We start from the raw sequence: 11,069 nt of genomic DNA on the forward strand, positions 1-11,069 counted from the left end.
GGACGCTGGAGCTGCCGGTGGCCCAGGAGAGCCAGAGCCTCTAAAGAAGTACCGTGGGGAGCTGTCCCCTGCTACTCGCGCTGCCTAATGACTTATTTACCAGAGAGACGCCTCTCCAAGGGCCACCAGCACAGCTCCCAGCTCCATGGGAAGACCCCCATTCAGAGCCACTGAAGGAGAAGGATGCGGTGACTCTCGGGTGACAGAGGACAGATGCCTGGTTTGAGAGGAAAGCGGGAAGTGGGTAGAGATCAGCTGGCCGCCCAAGGAGCCCTTCTGGAAGGACAAGCAAGGCCCCCCGGGCCAGTTGGGCCTGGGGGAAGCCCAGAGATCATCATCCTGTCCCCCATGCCACCTGGAAGCGGCGTTGTGCTTTTCACTGCCTGCAATTTGGGTTGCAAAATCGAATCCCTCCTGGAGTTCCTTTTCTCTCCATTGTCTGCTTTTCTTTAGAAAATTCCTTTTTTTTTTTTTTTTTGAAACTCCACAAAATGATCAATTGTCAGGCTCATTTGGAAACCTAAATTGGAAGATTGGGGTGGGGGTGGGGGGAATGTATGAGAGAGATTTGCAAGCAGAAGGGTAGAGCCCTCCAAACCCTAGGATGCATTTTAAAGCAATAATAATTGACCTAGAGGGGTTCAAAGGGCACAAAATCCTTGTTATAAAATAAACAAATATAGGGATGTGATGCACAACACGAGGAGCCTAGTTGACACTGCTGCACATGTATTTGAAAATTGCTGAGGGAGTAGATCCTGAGAGTTCTCATCGCAAGGAAAAAGACCACATTTTTCCTTTCTCTTTTTTTGTACCTATATGAGATAATCTCTCCGCGGTCATCATTTCATGAAACATGTAAGTCAAATCCTTAACGTTGCACATCTGAAGCTTACACAATGCTGGATGGCAAAAACATCTCCGTAAAACCGGGAGAAGGAAAAAAACCAATGCCAACAAAGAAAAATACAGAGCAAAAGATTGAAAACACAAGCCTGACTATATAGATACAACTTAATACGTAATAAAGAAAGCTCCCCACACATGTTGGCCAGGTCTTAGTTTCTTTCAGGGAGATCTAATCTCTAGGGTAGCTCTAGAACCTTCTGCAGTGCTGAAAGTGCGCTCATCTGTGTTGTCCAAGTAGCCACATGTGGTGCCTGGCCACAGCATTGGACAACACAGATGAGCACACTTTCAGCACTGCAGAAGGTTCTAGGGCTGCCCCAGAGATTAGATCTCCCTGAAAGAAACTAAGACCTGGCCAACATGTGTGGGAAGCTTTCTTTATTACGTATTAGTGGCTGCTAAGCCATTGCAATGTGGCTGGTGGGACCGAGGAACTGAAATTTTAATCCTACTCTATTTTATTTACCTTTAAATTTGCCACATGTGCTTTGTGGCTACTGCACTAGACAGTGTGGTTCTAAAGCCGAGCAGCGCAGCCCTCAAATATTTGTCTTTGTTTGCCCAGAAAACAGCTTTTATAATGGTGACCACCCTCTTCTACATTCTACTTAATCTCCAGGAGACGTTCCAGGAGATTTTTCTTTTTATCTGGAACCACTCAAAGCTTCTTTGTGACTAAGGTGTCTCGGGCAAAGATACTTTCTTGACTTTTCCCCTCTTTACATTTTGGACAGAGATCAGCAAACTTTTCCTGTAGAGGGTCAGATAGCCAATCTTTTCAGCTTTGCAGGCCGGGTGGTCTCTGTCACAACCATTCAGCTCTGTGGATGTAGCTGAAAAACAACCACGGAGGATATGTGGTTGAGTGCCAATAAAGCTTTATTTTTTTTAAGATTTTATTTATTTATTCAAGAGGCACAGAGACAGAGAGAGACAGAGACACAGGCAGAGGGAGAAGCAGGCTCCATGCAGGGAGCCCGACGTGGGACTCGATCCCGGGACTCCAGGATCACGCCCTGAGCTGAAGGCAGGCGCTAAACTGCTGAGCCACCTGGGCTGCCCTCAATAAAGCTTTGTATACAAAAGCAGGCAATGGGCCAGATTTGCCCCATAGGCTATAGTTTGCTGATCGTTGCTCTAGGATTTATGAGCTAAAATGTCAGTTTTTGGTTGTATCTGAAACTTGGTGTTGTAGTAAATCAGGAATGTGGAATTACATTTGCCGATTGTAGGCCAAAATTGTGAGCTTGGGGTTATTTTGGGGACCGAGAGGGTGCTTCGGGGGTGGGAGGAAAGAATACCCAGGAACATGGAAAAACTGGTTCCACCTAGCATCAGAGGAAGTTTGCCCCAAGGCAGGCTCTAGACTGTGCCACAGAGGCTGCTCCCAACACCATGAGGCACACTAGAGGAAAAAAAAATCCTCAACATCTTGTGGGCTTCTATCCTCTCTATGCTTTTTCAGGGTCTCCAAATTCCACCCTTTTGAAGTAGATGAGGTGGAGAAGCTAGGGGAAGGTCCAGAGCAAACTTTAAGGTTCCCTTGGGCTTCTATGCTCTGTTCCCCAGCTCACCTGCTACTCTCATTTGGCTACTAAGGTCTGGATCCCAGCTAGCTCAGTAGAAAATGAGCACTGTGATCGATTAGCAATGTCTGTCATGGGCAGACAATGGAGAGTAGGTACTAGCAGCAATGCCTCCCACATCCCTCCACTGATGGGTTTGGCTAGTGAGTAGGAGCCATATATGGGGCTGGAATGAGAAGTAAACACCAACCCATCCCTCTCAAGAGACTCACAACAAAAGCCGGCCCTATGGATGTTTTCCGACACCGGTCGAGCTCCTCCAAGCAGAGTTCTGTGGTCATGTGGTCAGTGGCCTCAGTGTTCCGAATACCCCACCTCAGGTCAACAACCTGGAGATTACAAGCGTGGATTTGTAAGGGAGGTGGCACAATGGGTGTTTTTTTTTTTTTTTTTCAATTCCCTTTGACAAAGGCATAAAGTTTCTTTCAGTAATTTTTGACAGTCTCTTCCCAAAGGGGGGAATGTGCAAATTGAAAGAACTTGAATGAAGCCCATATCCCCAGGATAGTCATGAGAAAAATATCAGACAGACCCAGGTCAGGGTCATCCTGCACGATGGCCACTCAGTCCTCTCCAAGACTGCTAAGGTCATGAGCAATAAGGAAAGACTGACTGTCTCAGACCAGAGGGGCCCCACAGGGTCACCTGGATAGGGTCCTCAACCAGAGAGAGGACACATATGGGAGAACTGGTGACATCTGAATGACACCAGGAGGCTGGTTCATAGCATTGTACCAATGTCCATTTCTTAGTTATGACAAATGTGTCCCGATGATGTAAGATGTTCATAATTGGGGGAAAGTGGGTGCAGGCATATGGGAACTCTGGACTGTAGGCCACTTCCACGTAAACCTAAATCCGAAATAAAAAGTTAACTTAAAAACAACATATCAAAAAAAATTTTTTTTAAACTTGGCCATTTTCAAACTGCTTCTTTCTAAGTGAGGACATGTCCACACTTGTTCTCAGAGCTTTCTTTTGCAAAGGAGGGTGTTTAGTTTGGCCAAAATCACACTTGGCAGTCTCCTTGGCAACCGCACGCTTGCGGTCCACTTTTGCCTGCTAGCCTGAGGGGGGCCAGCAGAATGGCTTGATTCAGGTAGCAAAGCTGACCGGGCAAAAGGCTGGGAAAAGGAGGCAGGCAGGGGAGCCTCGGATGGGACTCGGAATGTCCCTCCCTCCCTCAATTCTTTTGCTCAGAGGGAAAGACACAGAAATTCCTAATGAGGTGGAACATGGGGGATAAAAGCACCCTACTACTGAGTGTGGCTGAATGGAGAGGGAGAACGGGTCAGCCACTGGGCTCAGGCAAGAGCTTTGGCTCTGCGGGCCGCTGCCTCCGATCTGCGGATGGAGGATGTTGGCGGTGTTTGCCGCATTGCACCTGTGTGGACATTAAAAGCACAAGCATCACTTCTCAGCACGTATGTTTTCCTTTTTAGCACCTCTGCCCCTGAGCCGTGTCTCGTGATCAATGGCAGGCAGAGTCGAATTCCCAGAACTGCTTCTTTCTTAGTAATATAGAAACCATTGTGCGTCTTAGCATCAAGGGAGCCTTTGATGGGGCGGATCGCTGTCATAAATGTCAGGGAGTCAGGGTCAGTTGAAGCCAACAGTCCAAAGATGCTTTGTTGGTTTCCGCATCAGAACATGCAGGGAGCAACACCCTACCCCACTCTCGATTCATAGGGGACTCTGACTGGGGACTGCAGTGACTGTGCCCGGCAGGTACACCATTAGTGCTCCCGAAAAAGGCACATCTCCCTTCATATACACCCCAAACACCCCCATAGTCCTCCTAGACTCCCCCTGAAGCTGCCCCTGTGCAGGGAGGGCCTGGTGGGCAGGACAAACCAACAACACAAGGCAGGAAAGTGACATGCCCAAGGAGCAGGGTCCCCAGGCAGCCACCTATAGCACTGTCACACCTCCTGGGCTAACAGCGGTGGCCATGGTCATCACCCTCCCCCTGTCTTTTTAGAGGACTTTCATCTCCACCGGCACATCACCAGTGCCTCTTGGAGCAAAGGGTCCTATGTGACAGCGGGGGTGGCACACCCTTGGTCCCTAATTTCAGGGCAATGGACAATGAGCCAGGGAGGAAGCTATTACCTCGAACATCAGGCCGTTCTTTTGGCAGAAGGTCTGCACTTCGGGGAAGGCAGTGCTCTGCAGAGCTTCTCTCTCTGCATCCATATCTGCAAGGATGAGCACAAAGGATGTTAGCTAGAAGAACCTAGAACTCTTTCTTGCCCTCTCCCGCCCCCCAGCTCTGCTTTTAGCCTCTTTTGTCCTCACTAAGGCTGGGGCCCTGCAGGGGCAAATGAAAAGATCCAAAAAACATGAAGTAAACTAGAGAGGGACTTTCCTGTTGTTAGTGCTGAAACTCCCACATCCCAGGAAATCCCTCAGTCCAAGCTAACCAGCATGGTTGGTCACCCTAGCTTAGGGTTGCCACATAAAGTGCAGGATGCCCAGCTGAATTTGCACTTCAGAGAAGCAATGAAAAACTTGATAGCATAAGTGTGTCCTGTCCCATGCACCATTTGGACACATGCGCACATCTGATCAGCCCAGCTGGATCGCATTTCAGATAAACAACAAATAATCTGTTAGGGTGAGTATATCCCATGTCAGGTACTATTTGGGAAATACCTATACTAAAGGATTATTCATTGTTTATCTGAAATGCAAATTTAACTGGTGTCCTGGTTTTGCTGTTCCGGTTTTTTGCTTTTGCTAAATCTGGCAGCCCGACCCAGGGCTCTAAGACCTTCTGTAGCACTGACTTCACTGCGTGGCCTAGTGCCAAGTGCCAAGCTATCTTTGGTTTCCCCCTCTGTAAAATGGGGGTGATACTTCTACTTTGCAGGGCTGCAAGCACCCCAAAGTCAATTGCTTCTGCTTGCCTTGGTCATGGCTAATTTCTTAGCCCTCAACACAAATGCTCAATATGCATTGGTTGAGCCACTGAATCTTACAAGTAAAAGCACCTAGGGTGAGACAGATGTAGAAGAAACGTTTGTCTTCTCCACCTGGTGAGGGGGAGGTCATCAGAATGTTCGGGGAGCATGAAGAAGCCGCCCCAGCCCTGGGATGGGAGCTGACCTGGGTGCCAAACTTGGATCTGCCTTCTATCCCATGCCCTTCCCATCCCTGTCTAATGCATTCCAAGGGTTATTTACATCCGCCTATAAAGTATTTATTAGAAAGTTGCTTTATGCTCAGAACCTTGCTAACCATCGGGGGCACAGAGGCCAACAAGACATAATGTAGATGACACAGTGTGCTGGAGCTGGCCCCTACTGGCTTGGGATAGCCGAGCTCCCAATCGTCAGGAATTTTGTGAGCCAGTTGTTAACATAGCCATGATGAACAATGAAATGATCTGAACCTACAATGGAAAAGGCAAAGATGGCAAATACTCAGAACGCATCACTTCCTAATTATTTTATGGCATTTGACTGTGAGCTCTGTTCTGCAGTTCGGTCCTGGCTGCTGATTTTGTATCAGGGAAATACTAGAGACAGTTGAATTACCATACATCTCTGCCTGCCTCCGAAGTCAGAAAAGTCAGATCGGCAGCTCGAAATTGACCCTGGCGGAGGGATTTACACCACAGAAATTGGCAGGTGGTACAGATCAGGTGTTTGGGTTTTTTTTGTTTTGTTTTGTTTCATTTGGATTTGGGGGGAGTGAGCTGTTAAACATTTGCCAGTACTCTACTGTATACATGGTCCTTGCCCCCACAGGGCTTGCAGCCTGCTCAGAAGAACCAGACATTGAGTAAATATATAAACGCCTACTGTTTATGGGGCCTGGGGTTTCAAGGGTCCCACGACCTGCTGGAGCCCAGTGTGACTACAACATGGGAGTGAGGGGAGGACCTTATGAGATCAAGACGCAAGGTGAAGAGAGTCAGGTCATGCAAGGGCTGGCAGCTGGATGGGGGGAGCAAGGGGGGAAATGGTTCTCATACTTTTTAAGCCTGTAGTGTAGTGCATTCATCATAAATGTTAGTTGCTATATGATTTGCCACTCACGGCTTTCAGACTGGCTTATGGAGGAGGAAACAGAGGGTCTGGGAGGCTCCCTTTCACCAGTTCCCACTGGCCAGGCTGCATTCTTATCCAGGTCTCCTAGGGGACCCTATGAGCCATGCCTTGGCCACCTCACCCCTCCCCACGAGTACCTGCTTGCCTCTGGCCTCCCAGCCCTACCCTGCCCCTTACCCGAGACCGTGGAGCTGATGAAGATGGCCACACTTCTGGACAGAGGCGCTGGGAGGGGGTCTGCCTGACCCTGGAGAAGTCGCTGGCGGGTGCCCGGGCTGAGGGGGCCCACACTCATGCTGCCTGTCCCCCAGATGACCCTTCCCCGGGATGGGGCCTGGGACTCAGAGACCTCAGGCCAGAGGCCAGGTGGCCTTCCTGGGAGGGCAGCGAGGCAGAGCCTTCCGGAGTGGGGTGTCCATCTCACCCCCGCAGTGCCCTGCAGTCTCCGCCTCCTCCAGCGCCCCTGGGGAGCGCTGCTCTGCGTGGTCTGCAAGCACTAATGGGAGGACGTTGGACAGCAGCCTCCCAGCCAAGGCCCCTGGATGTTGGTTCTTCCAGGCACTGGAGCCTTTGCCCCTCAACCAGCCAGCTCCTCACCCCAAGAGCTCAGCAGTCACCACGGCAACTATGGTTTCCTGGAGCCCAGCTTTGGGGCCTGGGGACCAGCCAGCCTCTGGAACACCTAGGTCCCCTGGGGATCCGTGAAAGCCGAGCTGGGGCCCAGGTGTGCGGAGGGAAGCTGTCAGATGCTGGGAGTTGTGCCAGTCCTGGCAGGGCAGGCCAGAAACACTTAGTGGAATCCCCCCTCGTGCTGTGCTCACTGCCCCCTCCAAAGAGGTCCAGGCACTGGATGCACAGTACGAACCAGCAGCTCTCAACTGGGGGAATATTCTGTTTCCCAGGGGACCCTTGCAACGTCTGGAGACATTTTGGTTGTCACGACTGAGGGAGGGAGAGCTGCTGGCATCTAGTGGGTACAGCTCAGGGATGCTGCTCAACACCCTACAATGCACAGGACAGCCCAGCCAGAGAGAATTATCCGTCCCCAAATGTCAGCAGTGCTGAGAAACTGAGAAACCAGCTTTAAATCCACTCTAGTCAGATCTCCTTGCCTGCAGGAGGCATGGAGCCTGAGGCCAGCTCCCTGGATAAGAGGGGAGATTAGCAAATCTCCAGGGGCAGTTCAGGACCTACCCATATCAAACTGAGCTGTGCTTTTTGAAATAATCAAAAAATACCACTTGCAACAACATGAAAAGACCTGGAGGGCATTATGCTAGGTGAAATAATCCAGGTGGAGAAAGACAAATACTGTAAGATCTTATTTATACGTGGAAGCTAAAAAAAGCCAAACTCACAGAAACAGAAAGTAGAGTGATGGTTACTGGGAAATGGGGGTCGGGAGCTGGGGAGATGTTAGTCAGAGGTTACAAGCTTCCAGTTAAAAGATGAATGAGACCGGCATAGGGATTTAATGCACAGCCTGGGGATCAGAGTTAATAATACTGTATTATATATTTGAAAGTTGCTAGCAGTACGGATCTTAAAGGTTCTCTCACCACGAAAAAGAAATAGTGATTATACGCGTGTTGGAGGTGTTAGCTAATGCCACCGCAGTAACCACCGTGCAAGATAGAAATGCATCAAATCGACGTGTTGGGTACCTTAAACACACAACGTTGTACGCTGATTATCCGTCAGTAGGGTGAGGGGAGAAAAATTAACCCAAAACACGGCCTCTATGACCAAGGAAGACCTTCTCATTATTTGACTTTACTGAACATGCCCTGGTGATCTGGGTCCTGCCCACCCACCTCGCAGTAGTAACAAACCGCAGACAGAAGGAAAGCATACCTGGGTGTCCATGGGCCTGGTTGGAGCGCTGGCTTGTCCATCGCTGTCCTGAAGGAGTTAAGCAAGTGGCCTCTCTCCTGGGACATTAGTCACATCATCTGTGAGATACGCGAGTAAGAACCACTCACTCAAGGGTGGGCTAGGACCCGGAGAGAAAGGCACATCCCTCAGGATCAGCACATAAGGAAGCACGATGTGCCCGAAAACCAGAATGGATGCCAAACATACCCACAGTGAACCCAGTGTGAGCAAGCCATTTGGGAGCTGGTGTGTCAAGTCCCCACTTTATATACAGGCACTTGAGAAATGGTGATATCAGTTCAATCAAAGAGCCGGAGCTTTTCTTACACCTTTTCCTTCTCTGCCTTGTCCACCTAGGAAAAGTCTGCCTTGTAGGGTCCTCAAGATCACCCCCAGGTCACAGAATTCGGAAAAGCTATTTTCATGGTTATAGTTCATTACAGTGAAAGGACGTGGATGAAGGTCAGCCAAGGAGAGCAACGTGCAGAGCAGTGTCCAGGAGACACGAGGCTTAGGCTGCCGATTGTCCCTTCCCAGTGGAGTCGTGCGAGCAGCCCTGAATTTTCACAGCAACAATGTGTGACAACCTGCTTGGAGGATTGCCAACCGGGGAAGCTCACTCGAGCCTTGGCATCCAAGTATTTCCTGGGCATTGGTCACACAGACATACGTGGCTGACTTCAGAGTCCAGCCTCTCTAGAGTTGATACCACATGGCCCAAGGTCCCCACCAGAAATCACATTGTTAGCATAGACTCTTGGGGTATTTTCCAAGACCCCTAGGTATACACACTCTTATCAGACAAGACATTTCAAGACCTTAGAGGGCACATCCTAGGAGCCAGTCAAGGGCCAAACCTTTCATGTGCAGGGTGGGGACAACCTAGGCCTGCTAAATTAACCTTTCCTGCACAGACCTGAAAAATATTGTAACAGAATTGACTGTCACCATTTTACAGATGAGGAAAACTGAGGATCAGAGTGAGAACTTTTTCATTCGCCTTGAAGGGTAGGGTTGTGGAGTGAGTGCTGGTCTGGCCCCTTCTCCCACAGGGGACATCCCCTCCCCTCGAGCCAGCTTCCTCATCCAACCACCTGCCCATGATTCACCCAGACCCTCTGATTTAGCTGCACCTTGTAACCTCACCCAGGCCCCAGCTCTGGACTCCACAGTCAGTCTAGGCCTATCACCTCTTCACCAATCTCATGACCTTGAATTTGTCTCCCCTCAAATCTCTGTTTCTTTCTCCATTTATCTCAGTTCCAAACAGGTCTGTAGGACTCTACCCGACTCTGGCACATGGTCATGTTCCCTTGCTTACCACCTCTTGAGTTCGTGGGAGGATGGGAAGACTTTGACCTTGATGCTCACACTAAGCTTTCTTTCTATTTCTGTAGCCCAGACTTTTCCAATATCAGCACTACTGGCATCTGGGGCCAGGTCATTCTTTGCAGTGGGGGCCATCTTGTGCATTGTAGGATGTTGAGGAGCATCTGGGCTTGACTCATTGGATGCCAGTAGCAGGGCTCCCCACCTCCGCCAAAGCTGTGACGATTAAAAATATCTCCAAGGGGTGTCTGGGTGGCTTAGTCAGTTAAGCGTCTGCCTTCAGCTCAGGCCATGATCCTGGGGTCCTGGAATCAAGCCCTGCATCGGGCTCCCTGCTCAGCAGAGAGCCTGCTTCTCCCTCTCCCACTCCCCTTGCTTGTGCTCTCTCTCTGTATGTCAAAGAAATAAATAAAGTCTTTAAAAAAAAATCTCTGGACATTGCCAGTGTCTAGTAGGGGCACAATCACGCTTGGTTGAGAACCCTGGCCTAAGACAACTAGCCAATTACAGCTTCAGGGCCTCATGTTGCACCTGAATTCCCCATCCTGAATCCATTCATGTCATCCACACCTCAGTTTATTTTTTTTTATTTTTTTAATGATTTATTTATTTATTCATGATAGACGTAGAGAGAGAGAGAGAGAGAGGCAGAGACACAGGAGGAGGGAGAAGCAGGCTCCATGCCGGGAGCCCGACGTGGGACCCGATCCCGGGACTCCAGGACCGCGCCCTGGGCCAAAGGCAGGTGCCAAACCGCTGAGCCACCCAGGGATCCCCTACACCTCAGTTAAATGCCACTTCCTCAGAGGCTCTCTGACCACCCCATTGCTCAGTGACCACTCCCCCAGTCCCTCCCAATGCCATCACCCTATTTTAATTCTCTGCATGGTACTCACCACCAGCTGGTATGTTTCTTCTTGCTTCTTTACTGCTTGTCTCGCCACAAGAACATGAGTTCCGTGAGTGCAAGGACTCTGTCCGCCAAGGTCAGCATGCTTGGCACATAGTAGGTGCTCACTAAATAATTGTCACATCAGTGGGCTCAACCACAACTGTCCATCTTCCTTGACTCCTATTTATCACTACAGGCAACTGAAGAAGACTGGATTTCCCCAGGAAGGACAGAAGTCCCTTGCAGTGCTTGCCTTCTGGTTTTCCTTGGGAGCTCTGGCCTCAATCTCACTCCTGCTGGTGGTGGAAAAGCCAACTTAAAACCCTCTGGGGAAGTAGGCTGGAGAAGAAAGTTTTCTGGCCGTAGCACTGCCCGGAAGCCAGGCCCCCGGCAATCCTAGTAACTTTTGTCTTAGGTACTTCC

The 11,069-nt window shown here is 49.8% G+C and overlaps 1 protein-coding gene across 1 annotated transcript in view; it reads right to left on the reverse strand.

Annotated features, from left to right (window-relative positions):
- Positions 1–11,069, reverse strand: part of NWD1 (NACHT and WD repeat domain containing 1) — a 65,795-nt gene extending 54,726 nt beyond the window's left edge. The window contains 5 exon segments of the mRNA XM_038566948.1: positions 2,708–2,824; positions 4,608–4,642; positions 4,645–4,693; positions 8,405–8,502; positions 10,651–11,069. Coding sequence (XP_038422876.1) covers positions 2,708–2,824; positions 4,608–4,642; positions 4,645–4,693; positions 8,405–8,416 — 213 coding nt within the window. The 5' untranslated portion in view covers positions 8,417–8,502; positions 10,651–11,069.

Source organism: Canis lupus, chromosome 20 (assembly GCF_011100685.1).
Source record: "Canis lupus familiaris isolate Mischka breed German Shepherd chromosome 20, alternate assembly UU_Cfam_GSD_1.0, whole genome shotgun sequence".
Lineage (NCBI taxonomy): Eukaryota > Metazoa > Chordata > Mammalia > Carnivora > Canidae > Canis > Canis lupus.